General features: G+C 35.2%; 3 protein-coding genes across 6 annotated transcripts in view; 1 reads left to right on the forward strand and 2 right to left on the reverse strand.

Moving 5' to 3' along the window:
• Positions 1-10,721, forward strand: part of LOC106744655 (F-box only protein 32) — a 35,463-nt gene extending 24,742 nt beyond the window's left edge. Inside the window, exons 2-7 of the mRNA XM_014619587.1 lie at positions 1,948-1,994; positions 4,683-4,732; positions 5,021-5,207; positions 5,360-5,535; positions 6,929-7,179; positions 8,507-10,721. Of these exons, the coding sequence (XP_014475073.1) occupies positions 1,948-1,994; positions 4,683-4,732; positions 5,021-5,207; positions 5,360-5,535; positions 6,929-7,179; positions 8,507-8,705 (910 nt within the window). The 3' untranslated portion in view covers positions 8,706-10,721. The remainder of the gene's footprint in view (positions 1-1,947; positions 1,995-4,682; positions 4,733-5,020; positions 5,208-5,359; positions 5,536-6,928; positions 7,180-8,506) is intronic.
• A 4,028-nt stretch (positions 10,722-14,749) lies between these two features.
• On the reverse strand, positions 14,750-15,425 carry LOC106744644. Its single transcript, XM_014619563.1, has 2 exons — positions 14,998-15,425; positions 14,750-14,895 (listed from the first exon to the last, which is right to left on the reverse strand). The coding sequence occupies exons 1-2, from the start codon at positions 15,388-15,390 to the stop codon at positions 14,890-14,892; spliced, it is 399 nt and encodes a 132-aa protein (XP_014475049.1). The 5' UTR covers positions 15,391-15,425; the 3' UTR covers positions 14,750-14,889.
• Positions 15,426-17,913: 2,488 nt separating this feature from the next.
• Positions 17,914-21,885, reverse strand: part of LOC106744652 (protein bric-a-brac 2) — a 65,724-nt gene continuing 61,752 nt past the window's right edge. For all 4 annotated transcript variants that reach the window (XM_014619581.1, XM_014619582.1, XM_014619579.1 and 1 more), the window contains exon 9: positions 17,914-20,733. In XM_014619581.1, the coding sequence (XP_014475067.1) occupies positions 20,520-20,733 (214 nt within the window). In that variant the 3' untranslated portion in view covers positions 17,914-20,519. The remainder of the gene's footprint in view (positions 20,734-21,885) is intronic.

Consider the following 21,885-nt stretch of genomic DNA (forward strand, 5'->3'; position numbering starts at 1 on the left):
TATGGATTTTGCCTCTATTCGTGATTATATATATATGATCATATATGTCTATACGAAAAAAAATGATGTTATGTCATTTAATTAAATGTCGATATCATGTGCAGAAGCATGAGTAGCCAGAAATATTTATTTCGATTGTATTTGCATACAATTTGTAAACAGCAGTATTTTTTTGTTGTGGTTATATATGATTACAGATGATATATGGGCAAATTTCATATATGATCTTTTTTTCTCGGGTATTTACGAAGGATGCAAGTTTTACAAGTTACGAATAATAAAGCTACTGCCAAATTTATGTACAGTCGGTGTTATGTGCGTTGTACACGAAAAAAAGGAATTAACCATATAATACAACTGAAATTTAGATACCAGATTCAGCTTTTAGCTGTGGGACCTAAACCTACAGGGACAAGAAGTTAGTTAAATCAACTAAAGTTGCATTATATGGATAATTAATTTTTACCTGTGGATACTAGTTTTTAACTAATTTTTAGCTGTTTGAGCTAATTTTTTTTCTGTGCACCATCCTCAAGATGAAAAGTTACACGATTTTCGTCGTTATATACATAACCCATAAAGTTAAGAATCGCATAAAATCGCATACGGAAAAAAAATCAATTACAGTAGTTCGTAAATTAGCATATGGACACCTAAAACTTTAGCAATTATAATTGTTGTAATAGCAAACTCTTTTATTATTATCGTAAATGACATTTATGATAGGTACGTTTGCTGCTGCAGTAAAAGAGTTTACTGCAGCAACAATTAAAATTGCTTACATTGCTAAAGTTTTAAGTGTCCATACGTTACAACTAATTTAGCTACTGTATCTGATATTTCTTTTCGTATAACTCTGATTATAATGATATGGTTATGAATGGTTTTAATTATAACGGTTTACAATGGTTTCGACCTCACGTGAATATCTGTAAGGTTGACGATCGTATAATGTTCGATCCAGGGAATGGTACAGCGTACATAACGCCAACTGTGCACCTGTCTACCTGTATGTAGAGTCATTTGCGGCGTCTAACGCAATCCTACGCGACTCTGCGTATCCTCCCGGCTTCCTCCTTCTTGCGCTCATTATACAGAGCATCTGGTTTGAGAGAGAAGAGCGTTATTGTCACCAATGAAAGTGGCCTCTAATGTTCACTTACGAAATACGTCCGCGTTAATTATCATCGGCGTGTTATAAGGTGATTACGGTCGGTTGATGACGGTGAACGCACCGAGCGTACTCGAGACGAATTCGTCGCGGTCTGTTTAACTGATTATACCGTGAACACGAACACCTACGCTACGTGCTGTTTCCTTCTGCCTTGTCGGATTATACACACGTCAAAAATATTGTTATAATAAAATACGCGCGCAAAGTGCACCACGGGGGCCCGGTTTTCGCCGTTATAACTTGCATCCTACGTTTCGCTCCACATGCATTTATCGTTTGAAATTAATTCAATGATCAAACAATCAGACCGAAAGGCAGGGTTACCCGTAACGACGACGGCGAACATGAAAAGCACGCACGGAGAAAACCAATTTTGCTGGGACAGCAAATGTTTGTTAACATAGTGACAGCAAAGAAAAAAATTTGTTTAGACGGCAGAAAATTTGTTTGATAAAGAGATTTGTTAAGAGTATTAATTGCTATTTGCTGTTGGATATGTGGATAATTAATATTCTTAACGAATCTTTCTGCTGTTCAAACAAATTTTTTGCTGTCTGAACAAATTTTTTTCTTTGCTGTCACTATATTAACAAACATTTGCTGTTCCAGCAAAATTGGTTTTCTCCGTGCGGGATGCACAACCGAATAATTTTTTGATGACCTTTGAAATTTCACGCGTTTGCGTTCTCTAACGGATTCCATGGATCGAGATCAATTTTATCACGCGTCATATTGGAGAGCGCACATTTCATCTGGTTTTTATTTTCTTACAGCGGCGAAAAAGATGCCGGCGATAAGAAGGAGAAGGACAAGAAGAAAGGTGAGTAGCAGCCTGTCGTTTTGAAACTTTTCAGAGAAACTCACCGGCCGGTGAGATTTCCGTTAACTGTGTGATTATACGCGAAAAAAAAGACTCAGTTCCTACAACTGAAGGACCAGATGAAAACTCGGCAAGACAAGAAGTGATATCTTTATTACTGTGTGACTAGGCACATTCGCGCGAACGTTCAGCTGTGTCAAGGTAGTTGGTTAGTAAATTTAATTTCTTAGGAATCTTTTCCAATTATGATGACATTAATCAAAGCACAATCTACACACATGTGAAATTAGTAGAAAATTAATTATACGAAGATAATTGAGGTCAAAGTTAGTACTATTTGCATGTATCATAGATACGAAAACAGTTCCGATATCACGTTTTTAATTCTAGTGATCAAACTACTCCTGCGGTTTCAATGAAAAACGGGGAGATGATAAAAAAGACTCGCGGAAATGTTATATAAAAAGTTACAAGGTCGTTTATTATCTAGTTTTCTAGAAATTGATATGTAAAATACATAATTTTTGATAACAGTTGAAGCGAATAACGGCAATTTGTAAAGACTTGAATATTGTACGCTATATTTCCCTTTGTATCTCTTGGTTAAGTATTTTTTTAAAGATAGAATAATTTAATAACTTTAAAGACCTAGGATCAATATATAAAAATGCGAAAAAAAAAACAGAACAATACGGAAAAATTCGACGTCACGATTATTTTTTTAATAACTTGCATTCATGTACATCTATCGGTTAATTACAAAAAGTGTCATAAAAATATTGTGACACTTTTTTTAATAAGTTTCGGAACGCATTTCGTGTTCAATGGAAGAATTTCCATTTTTTATTTTTTAGTAATTCTTAAGAGATATATTTTTCTTTTGGATGCGAGATGCGTTGCAAAACTTATCGAAAAAAAGTGTTACAATCTTTCTGTGACTGGCCATACATAAGATATATTCACAAACATGTGCCTAACGCGGGCAATCTTAGCCAAAAATATTATACGTCAAAGTGCGATTATTTTCTTATGAGTTTTAAGGAGGTTCGTTCACTAAGTATCGTATTTTCAATATCTCATCGAGAGAGCCTTTTATAAATTTATTATATATTTATTATTTATTAAGTAAAATTACGTTTCTATGCAGTTACTTCACTACTTAAGTAGTAAGTGTTAATTTGAAACGAAGCTGAAATAAATATGCATATACAATATTACAAATACGAAAATATTATTTTTTACTTTTCTTATTAATGCTATATTTATGCCTTAGTTGATCTAATAGAGATGCATAAATAATAGAAAGATACGTAAGTGTTTAAATATGTACATATATCCCGAGTATTACTATAAATTATAAACTTTCCACTATTGTTTTTTCAGAACGAAATGGTCAATAATTCCGAAGTTTGTCTATAATATCGATGTATTCATTTTTAATATTATGACTTCATTTTTAATATTATGTTTTCTCAACTTCTATCATATACACAAATATGTCAGCTTAGAAGAAATTTGTTGTATTATGAGATTTCTACATGCTTGTACATACGAGTTTATAATTAATTCTAGAAGCTCTTGTTTTCGGCGCCCGTAAACCCCCCATGGGTCGTTCGGGCCCGTCGCTTATTTATTTATGTTAATATATACGAAAAAATCGGGAAAAATTCTTGGGTCTTCTTTAGACTCTGAACTTGACGATGAAATTATTGCCGTACCTGAAAATGCATTTTTTAACAAATATTTTTATCAAAATTCGTAGGCATTTAGGCAATTTATATTCAAATATTTAAAAATTTATATCTTCCGTTGTATTTAGTTAAAAAATTCAGGCAATAATCTAGTTACAATGACCTACTATGTACTAACGAAAAAAAAAGATCATCGGATGTGAAACAAAGATATTTATTTTGCGAATCGAAAAATGCTAAATTTCCAGATCGGCGGAAAAAAATTGAAAAATCATACGCCGAGAAAATATGGCATGGATATGAATGACTCATGTGCGTGGTTCGATAGGGTTAAATATTTCGGAAACGATACGGTAAAGATTATTGAAATTTCTCTTATGCATTGTTAATTCGATTAACTTTTTTATATGTTTATATAACCATGTATATATTTTATCAGGTATATAGTACCAGGTTTATATTTGGTCAAATGCTCGAACCTCTTTAAATATTGTATAAATCTGATTGATATTCTCTTTCTATCAAAGCTGCATATTATAAATCATCTTTATAATTCATATTATTTAGCGCAACTTTGTCGAGTTCTTCGTGTTGTATTAACCATTACCTTTCTAACAATATTATAACGAAGCAACTACCTTAAAACTTGTCCGAGATAACCGGGAACTCAGTTGACTGAGCTGACAGGAATCTTCCGGTTTCCACAAGTTTTCGTTTGGTCCTCGGGCAACGGAAACTTCAGTTAACCCAACGAAATTGTTTTTTCTTCCGTGTAAATTAAAATTCGTCGTGTGCCTTCCTCTTTTCCTCACCGTAACGCTTCGCTTCAACATCAATCATTCCAATTGTTCGGCGGCATTGAGAGTCTCGAGTCGAGTAATTTTTCAAAAGCGTCGCTTCCTGCGACGTCTAACGGCACCGGCAATGCGCGCGCCTGATAAAACCGCGTCGGTGAAAACTTCCTCTTGACTTGACGATCGCTTTTATCCGATTTCAGAAAATGCCGTCCAGCCACATTGTCACATCACACTGAAATGCACACGAGAGGTGAGTGACTCCTTCCGGCCCGGTTTTAATTTAGACACAACCTTGTGCAAGAGGAAAGATGCCAGATTCGCCCGATAAAGAGGTTGAGGTGCGACGTGAAAGGGAAAAAGACGAAAAAGAAAGAACAGACTTGGGAGAAAGAGAGAGACAGAGAGAGAGAGAGAGAGAGAGAGAGAAAGTGACAAACTGTCGACGGCTCTTGTATTTCCTATGTGCTATACTTAGACATCGCGGAGTAGCGAGGTAACAGGAGGCAAACGGGATCATTATCCGTTCCTAAATTTACAGATCGCCGGCTTCAATGGCCTGAGTGACGCCCTGAAGAGGCTGGATTTCCTCTCCGCGGTGCACGACTGCCGTCGCTTCAACTACATCGTCCGTCTGCTGGACCTACTGGTCAGTCATAGAATGGGCGGCCTCAGCGGCTGCGCTCAGAGAGTGCTCTTCAATATGCTCGAGGAAGTCGCTCTGGAAGGTAAAGTGCTCCTCTAGATGCAAATTCCTCGCGAGACTCGTCCGTGCCAAGGCGAATCCCGCGATAAAGGCTTCTCCGGCGGGATTCGTTGGTCCCGAACGAAGAAGAAGACGAAGATCACCTTGGTCCTCATTCCCGACCGTTGTTTCTAGTGTCGCTGTCGCAACAGCAGACCGGGAGATTGCGACGCCTCATAGAGCGAGTTCGGGCCTTCAGCGCCGGCTGCTGCTGGGGCGGCAGACCCTTAGGCTCCGTTATCCTATGGGAAAAGCATAAAGCGGCTCTGGAGAGGATCCTGCAGATCGCCTCGTCCATAACCATCACTCAGGTAACAATTGAAGGCTCATATCAGTGAGCTCGTAGCACTGCTATTGATTAATGCACTATTACGCACTTTGTGAAGGAATATTCGACCGATCGAAAGGTTTCTATTTTCTTAATAAAACTGAAACTATTCCTCCAAGATCTTCATGACATTTTCCGGGTTTTCATGTTGAGCAGAGCACAGAAATCGATATGATTTCAATTCTTATAAAAATTTCTATAGAAATGGATTATGCATGACGCTTAACTTATTCCCTGCTGATTTTGTTCATGGGATTTAAAGTAGTTTAAAATTAGTACTTTAAGAATTCGTCCGAACTTGCATTATATATAGATTTAAATATGACCTAATTATTGATGCAATTAGAAAAACGATTGATTCGGAAGCTGAGATATTCGCGACTAAAGATGACACTTTTTATACGTATTGAGATCAATATCCTATTTTTAACTTTTATTTTTAATTTCCTCTAAACCATGTTTAGAATTTTAATGAAGAACTATTATAATATTAAAGATACAGAGACATTATACGAAAGTTTCAGAATTATTTATCATTTTGTTTTAAAAATATAGCCGTAGGAAATTTATAATTTATAATAATATCCGTGATATATGTACAAATATATATATTTACATTTTCATATATCATTTTCTATTACATNCGTATAAATAAAGCATCAGTAAGAAAAATAAAAAATAAATAGTATCTTCGTGTTTGTAATATTGTGTGTATATTTCTCTTAATTTCGGTCAAAATTAACATTTATTACTTTTATTTATTATTTAGATAGTTAAATATAGTTATAGGAAAGTATTTTTTTTTCAATAAATAATAAACTTATGTAGATATCTCTTAATATCGCTATTGAAAATCCGGCATTTTACAACATCCTTGCAATTATCCTAAGTGCGTTTAAATGTTCTATTATGCGTTTTTACTACTGTGATTTTTTATAAGTCTTATTTTTAATGGGCCTTACTTTACTTTTATTTTATATTAAATTATTATTGTTGCTTATTTTTATATCACTTATTATTTATATTATTTATCTTATTAAATATTACATATTGAATTTTCTTTTCTTTGTAATTTTTTTATCTGTCTGATATTTTCTCTATTTTATATGTTGAAGAGTTTCCACGTTAATAAAGATTATTATTATTATTATCTTCGACAGTAAACCGACGGCCTTCTATGATAAAATTATGCGAATGCTGGCCAGACCGTTGGTGAAATATCGTAGACAACGCGATGATGATTGTCCGACTGATGAATGATTTGTTTCTATTGAATGCACAACACAAAGTGACATTTCACACCAAAATTGAAGCGAACTTTTTGACTCATCCTATACGCGGTCGCTGATCGATAACGAACGATTATCCGGTTGTAGCCGGACGAGGAACAGCAACCACAGTGGTCGGATCTGCCGCCCGAGTGCCGTCGAGAGGTTCTCCTCCGTCTGAGTGACCCGCGAGACATCGAGGCTTCCTCCGAGGCCTGCGAGCATCTCGCTATTCTGGCACAAGAGCAGAGAATTTGGCGCGAACTCGCTCAGTATCATTTCACATCGCAACAGATCGCCACTACCAGGCAAAATAACCCTGGAAAAGACTGGAAAACTATATTCACTATCGCCCGAAGGTCAGTATTGGTCGGAAGTTTCTTTCGCACGCGATTCAACTCGAGCACGCTGCGGAGTTCAGTTTAGAAATACGCGAACAATATAAGAATGAAGGATAGGTAGCGTTTAAAATTATTTAAAATATATTGTATACCTAGTATACAATATATTATAAATATATACAATATATTATAAATGTACAGTCCCTGGCCATGTTATTAGGTGCACTTTAATTTTTTAAGAGAATACAAGTTAGGAGGAAAAGAAAAGCTACTAATTTTACGTTTGCTCGATTAGAATAACTTTCAGTGTCAAATAGCACTTTTATCCCTGCAACCTTCTGAGGTGTCAAATCACTTGTTTTATCTATCATTTTTGTAAACAATATTAATATTTTTCACAAAAAAATTTATTTTTCAGTTAGTAAGCAAGGAATTTGAAGTTTCAAATCACGAATAAACAAGACACAATTAAAACGAAATTTCAATTGACACACACTCAAAACTCACGCCTGTTCTCGTTATTATCAACAATGCAACTAGCGCGGGTTCATACTTGTTCAAGGTCATTGTAATAGCCAAGTAAAATGACGTCATAAAAAATACCTTTTATAGAATAATAGTTCCTTAACATAATTCGATCGATAGATGAGCTGTATTATAAAGCTAGTCCTCGGAAGTCAATGAAATGTAAAAAATTAAGGTGCGTCTAATAATATGACCAGGGACTGTATATGTATTAGGTCCGCAATTGAATATTTATACATATATACATATATATATATTTTAACTTTTACATCGAAATGTCTTTTTTCCTACTCTTTTTACGAAAAAATGTTTCAGATAAAAGTTTGACTATATAACAAAGTTATATAGTCAATAATTCAAGGCCATATTAAGGTCAATTTTATTTTTTTCAATAGAATCATATAGTTTTTTTTTACACAAATTGATTCTTTTGTTTATTCTGCTTATAAAAGTACAGGGTAAGATCATCGAAAAGTGTTTTTATTTTAATGTTTTTCATTATAAAAGATGTGGAACATCTCATAAAATATTTGCTCTTCGTTAACATCACCTTAATGTTTTTGTATGTAAAATGACAGATGGAATTGATCGTTATAACATAAGGAAACTGAACGAAATTAATTGTATTTTGCAAATGCATCGATGTACCAATGTGCAATGTTTAATACCAGTAATCGATTTCTCTTTCATTATTATGTAAAAAAGTGTTAAAGTGATGCTATCGGGAAGTGTGTATATATATATATCCTTTATCTATTTACTAGAGATTTAGAAGTATTTACTAGTTCGTCTAGCAACACTACATTGCTGTTTTCCATAGGTCGTTCGGATTGCGGGAGGAGTACGCCGAGATGATTCAGCTGTGCCGCAATTGCCGTTGCTTGTTCTGGCGATCCTTGGGCCATCCCTGCATCGCGGATCAAGATCCGGCGTTTCAGGAGAAGCTGGCGGACGTCGATCAGGCGTCCCTCCACGTGCCGATTCCTCCGCAGACCTTCCTGAAATTCTTCTCGCTATGAAAGCTTTCGTTTATTCTGTAAGAGGCGTAATATGTACGGTATATGCGTCGTGTGCGTTTACAGGGAAAAATGCGAAAGCTATGACGTAACTGCGAATGTGATTGTCGTTGGTCAGGAGTGAATGCCCGCGCGCGAGTACACAATTTGGACAGATAAAAAATAGAATGACGCTTTAAAAAATGTTCTGCACTTAGAAAGCGAGAGAGAGAGAGAGAGAGAGAGAGAGAGAACAAATATATTTAATCCGAGATATATATTCTCAAGCATACGCGGCTGCGAGACGCAGAGATCGACGCGACGGAATACGCTCCCGGTGGAGTTTGACGCTGATTTCGCTTTAACGAATGTCTCTCTGGTTGGAGGCCTACTTATCCTCATAAACGAACGTTCGAGGAGTACGAGATGCCGTCGGGAGCTTATCGCTAATTGGCGGACAAGATAACACAGAGGAGCGCGAGTACTCGTGCAAATTCTATATATATAATATATATCCGACACATACGCGGATCGATATCTCCTGAGGTTCTAACTTTAATTGCTCCGTAATTAGCGACTCGCTCGCGCGAGTTTCATTGAAGCGAAATCGGCCCCGAGCTCGTGAACAACTAAAATATAATATTCCCACTGTCGCCGGTCCCCGCTCCTTCGGGCTCGTTTTGTATATCTTGATATCGAGATCGCGATTGGTAATATTTTCTGGTCAATGGAATCTCGAGTGTAATACGAGATTCCCCGGATGCGCGTTTTCGTCACTTTGAGATTCCTACGTCCTCGAAACTGGTAAGAGAGGGTATTTCTATTGTCCTTCGAGTTATGGTCGTAGAAAGTAGATACTAGTCGTAGAATGATGTTGTTTAAAAAGTCGTCGCGCGAATGCGTTCTCGAAAGAGAGAGAGAGAGAGAGAGAGAGAGATTGCGTGAGGATAATTATCGATTTACGCTGACAAGCTTTCTATGTTTGAAGCTGACAAACGACTACATGTGATTTTGCGATAGCGCCCCATCACCCTTGTGGTTCGTCTTCGGTGATAAACGATAAATCAAGCTGTCCTTCGCGAGTCCTTCGCCGATTTAAACACCACGCAAACGTATTTGCTAAGCTGGCGAAATGAGCGTACGGAACGCACGGTTTGACGTTTGGCGCGCAGCGAGAGAGAGACACTTTTTTTTGTTTTGACACCAAGTGTTATCTCACTTACATGGTGAGAGAGAACTCGGTTTATTGTGTCACGGTGTGCGTTTGTGATCATGCGAACGATAAAACTTATACCTTCCCCTATGCGATATTATCGAAGACAATCGAGTCTATTCGAAGAATACTCTCTGCTCCGATCGTCACGAAATTATCTTCTGACGTTAACGCGAACGGTGAGTTGAAAATTATACGAGTGAGGAGCAACTGTGTGTGTATCATGCACAGACAAATACGACACGTGCCGCTCGGTCGGTAGCTACGCGGAAAAGTGCAGCTGTTTCTTAGCCGAACGTTACTTTTCGTACTTTTGGGCTCCTGTTCTTCAAATGGGCGCGTATACGCATGAACCTTATAGATGTGGTTGTGGACTATGTGGACTGGCGATTGCCTATAGTTTTTGTTTAGTAGCGTCCGGAGGAGATCAAAGAGAGAGAGAGAGAGAGAGAGAGGAACATACTTTTCAGTACTTGTCTCTTTCTCTTTCCCTCTTTCTCTCTAGAGATACTTCTGGACATTTTAAGGGTGTGTCCAAATCACAAAAGAGAAATAGCGGAATGGAACAGTAATGGAAAGGATACATTGTGGGGACTAATCGATCAGAATGACTCCGTTTCGTTTTCTCGGACTCTTCATGGCAAAATATTTTACGAAATTGAATTGGAACGGACAGTCGTTTACGACCTGTAACAATCTGTTTTAACTTATAATTGTGCCGCATTGTATTCTAAATTCCACGGACTGGATCAAGTTCGTTATTTAATATTTAATATATTTATATAAATATTTAATAAGAAATGTTGTAAAAATATCGAAAATATAATATAAAGTGTTCGAAATTTTATGTGAAATATCAACTCCTTGTTAAAAAAATTATTCATATACATACAAATTACGTATAGAATATGTTCATATATAAAAATATATAATTATATGTGATTATATATAGTTATATATAATTTATATATTAAAATATGCATGTTTATATGTAATCATATATAACTGTATCACTATTTCATATATATACATATTTATATATGGACATATTTCACATAAATGTTGCCTTATATATAATTATATAATAATGCATAATCTAATTATGTATAATTATATATGAAAAATTTTTTAACGGGTCAACATCTTGACATCAATTATTTATAAAATTTCAAGCGCTTTATATTATTGATACATTCTCAATGTTTCTTATTAAATATTTAACGTACTCGATAGCTAGATAGGTAGAATTTTAGAGCACAACGCAGCACAATTATAGGTCAAAACAGATTCTTGCAGATTATAGACGATTATCCGTTTCAATTCCGTTCCGTTCTTTTTCGTTGCTGTTCCCCTATCCGCTACTTCTTTCTTCATCTGGCGCCTTAAAAGCTTGTTGTACAATACTCTGTATGTCGTAGTCGGATGTTGGAATGCAGCCGTTGATCCGATAAGAAGAACTCGTTCTCGAAAAAATTCTTGAATAAATTCTCTCATTAGACTATCAACATTTGACTTCGACATACGATGTATTGTAGAACGGTCCTAAGAAAGAGAAATACTAAAAAGTATATTTCTCTCTCTAACCTTCACCGGACAAGGTTTGCTATGTGTTGTCAATATTTATAAGCGTATAAGCGTCTAAGCGTAATGTCATTGTGCAGCTATTTTATGATGCGATTATACTTGCGCAAAGACACTTGTATATATGCAATCATTTCAAGAATAGGAGTCCTCCGTTGTGTTCCGATATTCGCTGCCATTACTGCGAATCTGTAGTATTCGTATGAACTATAGTTTTTCAGCGCTGGCAGCGAATTTTGGTTTACACATCTCTGGTAGCTCCACTGCATTTCGTATTCGCATTTAGATAAGTTTCTTTTTTTAGCGATATTGTTACTTTCGTATAATATTTAATTAACGGCAAAGCATTTCGTGCTTCCTTGTGTAATATATACATACGGATGCGTCGGTTTTATTTTATCGGACTAAGCGGATGCTATTGCTTTTCGTGCAATATTTTTGTACCTTTATTTTATCTTTCCATTTCCCCTTTCGTTGTTCGGCTTTCCTTCCCTTCTACAAATTTTTATCTCTACAAAATAACGAGTCGCGAGCGTCTTCGTGATTTTCAATGGTCGAGCTGTCGCGCGGGAGCCCGAAGAAGAGATTCATTTTCTTCAGCTTCGTAGAACACTGTCGCCGACGGTTTCAGGAGAAAGACAGTTCGGGTTGTCTGGTTGTTGTGATGAAAAGTGTACATTAGTTAACTTTACAAAAAGTACAAAACGTTAACCATCATTATCGTCGATTGATACGAACGCAGACGGATCGCGGAGTCCTGTCGTCGCCTATACAGGGTGTCATAGTTAAAGCAATACAGAGAGAGATAGCGGTGTATTCGAATTTTCGCATGTTCTGTATGTTCATTTAAATAGAAAAGTCCTGTATTGTGTGACATTCTTTACCATTGCCGATTGTTGCGCGTATATTCATTCAACTACAAATAATGTTGACAGATTTCTAATGAACACCTAAGTTACGATACGATGTGTAAGAAAAAAAGAAAAGAACAGGATGATCTTACCGCACTAATTGGAGAATGGAAAAAATTATACTGCCAAAGTGGATGCTATATTATTGTATTTATACGAATCGACGAAATTCGCCGGATTTGTGTAAACTTCCGTATAGCACGAGAGGCGTTTTTTTGATATTTGCTCTTTTATTCGTAGCGAAACTTAAAATCATTGCATGACTTAAATATATATTAACCTAGTCACTAAATCAAGAGAGAGAATGACCAAAATCGCGGTTGAATCGCAGTGTTAAAAATGTAAGCTCGCGATGAGAGTTCTCGGCAGCTCACTGTGTACATTAAAAACTCAACGAACTGGTCTCTATAAAGTGTGAATATATATATATATATAATATGTGTACATAACGTACACATATGTATGTATATATATTCACACGCATATGACTATAAAGCAATCCTATGATCAGGATTATTTTACTTACGTAAGCAAATGTGTAGAACAGTGTTGTGCAAAGTGCTTCAAAATAAACTTTATTTAAATATATATATGAATATATTATTTATACCAATTGATCAATTGAATCCCGTATGATACGCGGCATTCTAAGACGTTCGTCAGAAATATTTACTTGAAGAAGAATATGCTTTATGAGTATTTGATTGATTGGTTTCACAGGACTGATGAATTGTTTGGCACAATCTAGTGGTACTGATACAAATCTTGTTTCGTTAACGGTCCGCAGGAGAGATTGATAGATTCCTCGCGGAGAATTATGCAAGGTACGTTTTTTAAGAAATCACGCCAAAATTACGGAAAAAATCACCTTGTAATTGTGATATTCGTAATTAAGAGAAACGTTCGCAATGCAGTGCAGAGAGATTTTTTTGAAAAAGAGTCGAAATAAAAACATGATAACTTATTTGAACGAGCGCTCAGGTTGAAGAGTGCTGTACGAGTCCATATTTTGGCTTACTATAAATTATTAAAAGCCTAATTGTAAAATCCGACTCTGAGTTGAGTTATTAATCATGTAACTTTTCCTTAAGGAAGTATGAACATTCCAAATGTTTCTAACTTAGAAAATTTATACTTTTCATGAATTCATGCTAAAGGACGAATTCGATTCGATATACGATTGGTTTTAGCGGGACGTGAGTACTAGACATGATGTATAATATCTGTAAATACCTGGGAAATAAAGATCATGTATGAAATTTGTGTCTATATATGATTATATATAATCATATATGTCCACAATGGAAAAATACTGTTGTTTATAAATTATATGCAAGTACAATCGAAGTAAATGCTTCTGGCTACTTGTGTCTCTGACAGCACATGATATCGTTATTTAATTAAATGACAAAGCATCATTTTATTTTTCGTATAGACACATGATCATACATGTAACCACATACGCGGACAAAATTCATATATGATTTTATGTAATTATATATAATCATATATAATCATTTATTCCCGGGTAAGTTGTATGATGCATAGATGTTTTTTCGGGAAGCACTCATGCTAGAGGAGAAGATTAATGATTTGTCCTTAGGAAATCATCCTTTTTTACTCTAGCATGAATTCATCAAAAGTGTACATTTTTTAATTTGGAAACATGTGGAATTTTCCCTTTTCACATTTTCATCCCAGGGAAAAGTTACGTGATCGCTGCAGAACACATCGTACATTTGCAAAAGGATTCCAAAAATTATTTGGTAACACGACTTCTCTAAGCTAAAATATCGAAAAGTGCGCTATCATCCCGGGAAAAAAGGATCATATATGAAATTTGCCCATATACGACTATATATAATCATATATGTCCACAACGAAAAAATACTGTTGTTTACAGATTATATGCAAATACAATCGAAGTAAATGTTTCTGGCTACTTATGTTTCTGACAGCACATGACATCGACATTTAATTCAATGACATAGTATCATTTTTTTGTATAGACATATATGATCATATATATATAATCCCATATATTTAGGCAAAATTCATATATGATTTTATGTAATTATATATAATCATATATAATAATTTCTTCCCGAGACGAAAAGTATTGTCTAGCTGCGCCTAAGTGCTGCTCTTGTGTTCGCGAAAGCGTTAATATACACGTATGCGTATGCGTATGTGAACATATACCTACTTACCTCCCTACCTACCTACTTACCTACCTACCTACCCACGCGCGCGTGCACGCACGCACGCACAGTGTTTTGCACTTTCGTCGAACGAGGTGTCCAAAGTTAAATCTGAATTTACTCTTATCAATTCTTAAGGTCGGGTCTACAATAGCATTAACCACTTGCGGTGCAAAGAGATTCTCGGTTGCGCGTAGCAAAACAATCGAGCGGGAATCACTTCGCGGCGCATTCAGGCAGCGTTCAGCGGGAGGGTTCACGAAGAGAATATAGAGAGGCAGAAGGATAAAATTACATCTGTATCAATACTAAATTTATTTATTAATAATCTTGCAGGGTGTGATACTTTTCAAAATAACATTTTGCCCAACAAGAATATGTATTCTAGATATTCTTGTATATTCCCATACTTGCGTTATATTTTCCGCGTCTTTCCAAATCCATTCCTGGGATGAAACATTCCTTTCTCTATTCTCATTCTGAACATCTTCCTCGTCGTCCGATAGAATTCTACGCCGATTCCGACTTGGAAAAACAATTTGTTCTAAATCACTGTCAGACTCTACATTGTCTTGTCTTCTCCGTTTATTTATAGAAATAATATCACTGGCTTCGCTATCACTTTCCATTTTATAGTCTGGGGTCAATACTGATAACTTTACACGATGAAGAGCAAGCAGAAACTGTGCCTCGGTAAAGAATTTTATTGAACAGTGGACGTGCCACGCACGTCTTTTATCTTTCTGCAACAATCGCTCAACGACGTGCGTAACACGTCGCTGGCGTTCCGGTAACAAAAGCATGTTGACGTGGGTAGCACGTCTTTTCACCGCAAGTGGTTAAGGATCTGTTTTCTATTGCTTCACTAGCTTGCACTAATTCTCTCTTTCTCTTTTTCCCACTAAATTTCAAGAAATTACTAATGCAAGCTAGTACAGAAATAGAAAACAGACCCTCAATCATAAGAAATAGACCAATCATACACGAATATTCTTCTCACATTCGACTGTGATTAATTAATTTTTTTCTGATGTTTGAAGCTTCCTAGTAATTAAGAAATCGTTAACACAATGTTATTACAATGATATTTTATAACATGTAACGTTATCCAATATGTAGTTCTTAATGTTGTATAACGTTACTGTTGACAATATTTTACCGAAACATTAAAAATAATATTTCTACGTCATAATTTTAACATTTAAAAATATAATATGTTATCAAGTAACAGATTAAAAATATTTATAAAATATTATATCAAAATGTTTATGAAATTCACCTAAAATCAATGTTTTAAAAGATTGATTTAATGTTTCTTGCTTATTGGGTTATTACATCTACTGTATAGACTCGGCTTTATATAATTAAACGACGATCCAAAAGATTTTATTATTTTCAATCTTCACGATTCAACACGAGCCGGAAGATCTTTTTGTTTTCAAGTAGTATTACTCACAGTGGCGAGGAAGCCGGCCTTTTGTATAATATCTTAAGAATATATAAAATTTAACGAGCTATAACTTTGGCAAACGAAACGGTTCACAAAGCTTGAAGTCTCTACTTTCTTAACTACATGAATCATAATTTTACTTGATGTGATTTTACTTATGAATCATGAATTATATTTTGTACCAATATATAGCGAATTTAATGAAAAATGGCGATTTATTATGTTACTTAATTTTCAACCTTATCTTTCTATTGTTTTCACATCAAAAAATAGCTTTTAACAAAAATATAATAGAAGCATTTAAAAAAAGAGGGAGCTTAAAACTTTTTGTTCATTCCTTAACAAAATTCGTACAGTTGGCAGATTAAAAATTGCAATACTTTTTTTCGATGAGTTTCGTAACGCGTATTGTATCCAATAGAAAAATATATTTGAAATGTATTTTCATAGAGATATAAGAATAGAGGGAACAAGCCTGTAAGTGGAAGTCATAGAAACAAAGAGAGAGATGGATGCTGAGTGTCCTATCTGTCTCTTTCTACTCACGCGCTGGGATTGGCTGCCGCATCAACGACGATATAGCTATACATTTTTCTCCATCCAATTCAAAGAAACTGTCATTGCTAAAATGATCACTGCAAATATATGCTGTTTTCACTTCAAAATACAAAGGTAGTTGAAGTATATTCAACCATTTACGCCTTATATCTACATCCTTCCGTAGCCTATAACATTTACATATTTTTTTAAATGTAGGAAAAAATAACATATAATTATTTGAAGTTACGTATTTGTACTTTCTTACGAGTGAAAACTGCGGTTACATCCAGGATAAGACTCCGCCTTGCATTTCAAACAATGCTTCATTTTTAAACAAATCGCGTCCAATTATTATTTTGTTAACGTTCGAATATTTAACGAATTTTAATTCTACACACATGTGCACGCATATTTACAAAACGAAATTTTAGTCTGCTTTCTCCCCTCCTGACGTCGCGTGGTCGTCTTGGTGGCTTATTGTAACAACCAATCACAGCGCTCAACTAGAAAGAGACAGATAGGACACTCGGCATCCATCTCTCTCTTGACCTCTATCACTTCCACTTACAGGTAGCATATATCCCTTGTTCCCTCTATTCTTATATCTCTATGTGTATTTTCTTGAACATTATTGAGAAATAAATTCTTCCATTGGGCATGCGTTACGAAACTCATCCAAAAAGGTGTTGCAAATTTTAATCTGCCAACTGTATATCGATTAGCTCACTCTTTGTAAGTGATCGAAGCTGAAAAGCTTTTGTCTTACCGTTAAGTATGACTCTATAAAAATAAATTTTACCGCAATTTGCATATACGCAAATTAAAAATAAAAGTTAAAGTGGTATAAACACTTTCAAATGGTATAAACGCCATTTGTATGATTTCTTGTTGACGTAATCTAACAAATGTGAAAGGGAATTCTGATATCGACAGATCTTATAATTTATACTCATATAATGTGATAAATAAATCAATGATAAATTTGAAGAAACATAGATTGTGTAAAGACTTTAAGCTACTAAACGCGTTTCTTAAACCATCTTATTATCTTTAGATTTATAGAAATTATAATTTGTTAAATTTTGCCTATATTTGTAATCTTTGTAATCGAGAAAATCTTTTACCTTTTTATGCACTTTTAAAGTATGTATATAAATGTATATAAATGTACATATATAATGTATGTACAAATGAAAGAAGAGCAAAGAGGATATTGTGGAAATATATTATACAAGCTGCATTTTTGATTGCATTACTTTTTAATTTAAAATATATAAACTGTACATATATATATTTATATATATATATTTATAATTATAGTATATATCTATATTTATATAATATTTAGGTAATATAGTAGGTGTGAGCATGATAAATTAATGTGTGTAACATATTTATACGAGTGGCAGTTGAGCTGAGAGGGAGGATCTTAAATTTTCCTAAGCTGATAAAAGCCGCACTTATTTCGTAAATACTCCATCACTTTTCCCTCTTGTGGAAAGAATTGTTTTTTCATCCTTTTCTCATGTCGAATAAAAAAAAATTTTTCTTCTCAGCCGATCCTGTTGGATACGATAACGTTGCGAAACAGAGGTGAACGCGTCGTGCTGATAAAAAAATTATTTGCAGCTTCATGAAATATCACTCGCAATAGTTTTTATGCCCTTATCGCCTTTAAGCTTCAGCCGCGTCTTATACCGCCGCTTTCGTCATTACGTATTCAAATTTCATGCGTTAAGATGATAGGCGTACGCTTTCTCTCTCTCTCTCTCTCTCTCTCTCTCTCTCCCTCTCTCTCTTCCCATAACGGCGCCGCTCGCGTACGTCCTCGCGTAGTATTCTCGTTGCACGAGAATTGCATGCACGATCCCGACTCGCCTCACGATATAAACGTTATGTGGGGGTATCGAGTGTCGAAAGCACCGACCGCGAAATCGCTGCTGCCGAAGTCAGCAATGGATCCGATTGCAACGTAACGACAATTAATAAACCAATCAACCAACCAACCAACGAACGAACGAACGAACGAACGAACGACGCATTAATCTCTCGTGGTTTCGATCAACCGGATACTGTTCGCCTATGACAGTATCCGTTCTCACCCTCGTTAAGGTGGTACACTCTCGTTTGTGAAATGGTTTGAATATATTTTTTTTTCCGGTAAGAAGTTAGGAACGTATCGAATAGTTGCGCGATTGCGAGCCTCTACTCACGAATCTGAGCGGTGATTCGTTATGACAGGAGTCGAAGTGAATACGGGTGCGTTCGATTTGGACGTTCGGAGGCGCTACCTAGCATCGTTCACACCGTTCACTTTGGAGCCATAAACGCCCAAAGTGCGAGTTACGACATCATCGTGAAATCTCTCATAACTTGCGCTCACAAACGCTTATTTTCGTCGAGGTAGAGCAGCGAAAGCGTGAAAACGTTCAAATTGAATGCCGCAGCAGCACCGAAAGACAGCGTCCGATATGTAAACTTTGTTGTGTTAAAAGACGCGTATACAAATTTCTTTGTTATCGGAAATATAGTTCATATTTATGACTTGAAGTGTGATTTTTAAATTACTCGTCACTGTAGCATAGAATAATATTTTGTACATAATCTTGTAGTCGTGTAGACTTTAATGAAACGGTTATTCAGCAATATAAATGATGCCCTCTAAATTCTTATCACACGGTTTTTTATATTCCCCGTCGTCAAAAAAGATTTCCAATAACGATTCATGATTAAATGGTCATTTGAGAAAATAACACGTGCAGTACTTTATCCTTCGTCATCTTAACGCTTGTAATCGCTCGCAATTACCAAAGTAAACGGTATTCCGTAAATGCTTAAACGTCAAAAAACTAAACAACTGAAAGCAACTCATGCTTATAAGTATGAACGTCCAAATCGAACGCATTCTGAGACCATCCGACGTTGCACAATTACAACGGATTCAGGAAACATAGATATTTAATTATATCTTTAACTGTCGGATAAGAATTCTGTAAAAGGGGATGTGACAATATTTACATCATATACAGTCGGAGTCATGTACGGTGCATACGGTCAGTCACAAAAAAGTTCACAACATTTTTTTCGACGAGTTTCGCAACGCATCTCGTTCCGTAATAGGAAAATGTATCTCCTGAGAATTAAAAAAAAAAAATTCACCTATTAGGCATGCGTCTCGAAACTTATAAAAAAGTGGCAGACTGCATGCATGAATGACTATATAATTTCTTAAATTGAAACTTTTTACTATGACATAATTTTCGGCCTTTCACACATGTTTACACGTGTTGAAACTGTTATTATAATTAGAGCCGTTATAACTCAATCATTATAGAGTTATTTCTGCGATTTTCAACTTTGCGTTACATGTAAGGCTGAAAACCATGTAACTCTCCGTTTAGGGAACGATGTAGCCTACATGACGCCAACTATACTGCCATTTTGACTCTTGCCAATTGATTATCATGCAAGGTTCGTGAGCAGTGGCTCACAATTGTGACTATGTGACTATGCGCTTTTAACTTCACCGGAAATAAAATGTGTTTAAACCGTTTCGCGAACGAGTGTACCCGCACACTAAAATAATTTTTTCGCCATGGCGGCGCGCGCCTCGGCCTCTGTACAGTGCTCTCTCTTTTTATAAATAATTCTTATAAATTATTATAATATAGTCTCTACGTTTCTTCCTTCGTTCCGACATAAAAATCATACAATGTACATAATGCTCGCTTACGGCAATTCACCTTTTAATACTGCGGGTAATCTTGCCCTCCGCTTTAATAGTGTGTGTCTGTATAACGGCATTCCCGACCGGTCTCGCTTTAATCTCTCTCGGGATTCCTCTCCGCGCGTAATCTGAAGAGGAGCTGTCAATGTTGCAGCGACGAATCGAAGAGTTCGAAAGGTTTAAGCTAACTTAATACTCTAGTAAAGAGGTAAGTTTCAGCTGCCCGGGTAAGGCATTTGATCCGGAAGGGCGGACGAGTGATTCTGGTTGGGACTCTGATGGAAATGCGGACTGCTGCCGTCCTGTGAAATCTGCGAAATCTCGCCGACCACCGATTCCTCGTACTTCCCCCTCTTGAAGCGTCCGTACAGCGAGGAATATGGCAAATTGTAGTGGATCGCCGCTTGATTGATGCTCATGTGCCCTAATCTGAAATTATAAATTGGTATTATAATGTGTGTAAATTTGTAAATATATATATATATATATATATAATATATAGTATAATATATTCTTGCCAACAAATATTAAATTTAGTAGAAAAAGTACATTAACTCAGAGTATCTTTAAAATGTATATTTAATAAAAATAGTATAAGAATATAATGCAGGTTATCCTATTTTAATTGCTCCAGGCAAATATCTCGAAAAATAAGGAAGATGCGGGAAAACATTTCAAACAAGATTTGTAGGTTTTGGAGCGGGACATAAGTTGGTGATCTTAACTCTGTTATAGTCAATAATTTAAGGTCAACTTCATTTTTAAAAAATAGAATATAGCTTTTCTTTTAACACAATTTGATTCCTTTGTTCATTTTGCGTATAAAAATTCCAGACTAAAATCATCGAAAAGTGAATACTTTACGAGATATTTTATTTTGATACTTTTCATTACAAAATATGAAATATCTCACAAAGTTCACTTTTTGATAAAATCATCTTAACACTTGTAGAGGGACAGGTGGAATCGATCATTATAAGCAAATATAGAGAAACCTTAAAAAAAATTCAGTGCATTTTGCATCGATACACCATTGTGTAAAGATTAATATCAATAATCGATTTCTCTTATATTATTACGTAGAAGTCTTAAGGTAATGTTATTGAAAAATAAATACTTATATAGATATATTAGAGTAATAGAGATATAGAAATATTTCATATCATACGAAAGATCTCTTATATGAAAGGTATCCGAATGAAAGGTATCCGAATAAAAAGTAGAATATCTCGAAAAATATTCACTTATTGATAATCTTACTCTAGTATTTTTATATGTAGAGTGAACAGAGGAATCGATTTGTATTAAAAAAACTATATGATTCTATTTACAAAAATGATAGCCCTTTTAAACTCACTTAAGTTTAAAACATTTTTCTGTAAAATTGATATTTATTAAGTTATTTTACATAGCAATTTCAAGTACCTCATCCTGTTTATATACATATAAGAATATAGAGTACGTACACTATATAATATAGCAGATAATATAAAGTATTGCAAGAAATATACTTAAAGTTAAAATAGAATAATTGATAAAAATAACTAATGAAGAATTACGGAGGGTAAAAATAAGAAAATT

The sequence above is a fragment of the Dinoponera quadriceps genome, unplaced genomic scaffold (assembly GCF_001313825.1).
Source record: "Dinoponera quadriceps isolate SergipeBrazil2010 unplaced genomic scaffold, ASM131382v1 scaffold1492, whole genome shotgun sequence".
Taxonomy (NCBI): Eukaryota; Metazoa; Arthropoda; class Insecta; order Hymenoptera; family Formicidae; genus Dinoponera; species Dinoponera quadriceps.

Bases quoted from the DNA above. Each gene is read 5' to 3' on its own strand.
- LOC106744644 (XM_014619563.1), bottom strand. From the start codon at position 15,390: ATGCTTTTGTTACCGGAACGCCAGCGACGTGTTACGCACGTCGTTGAG.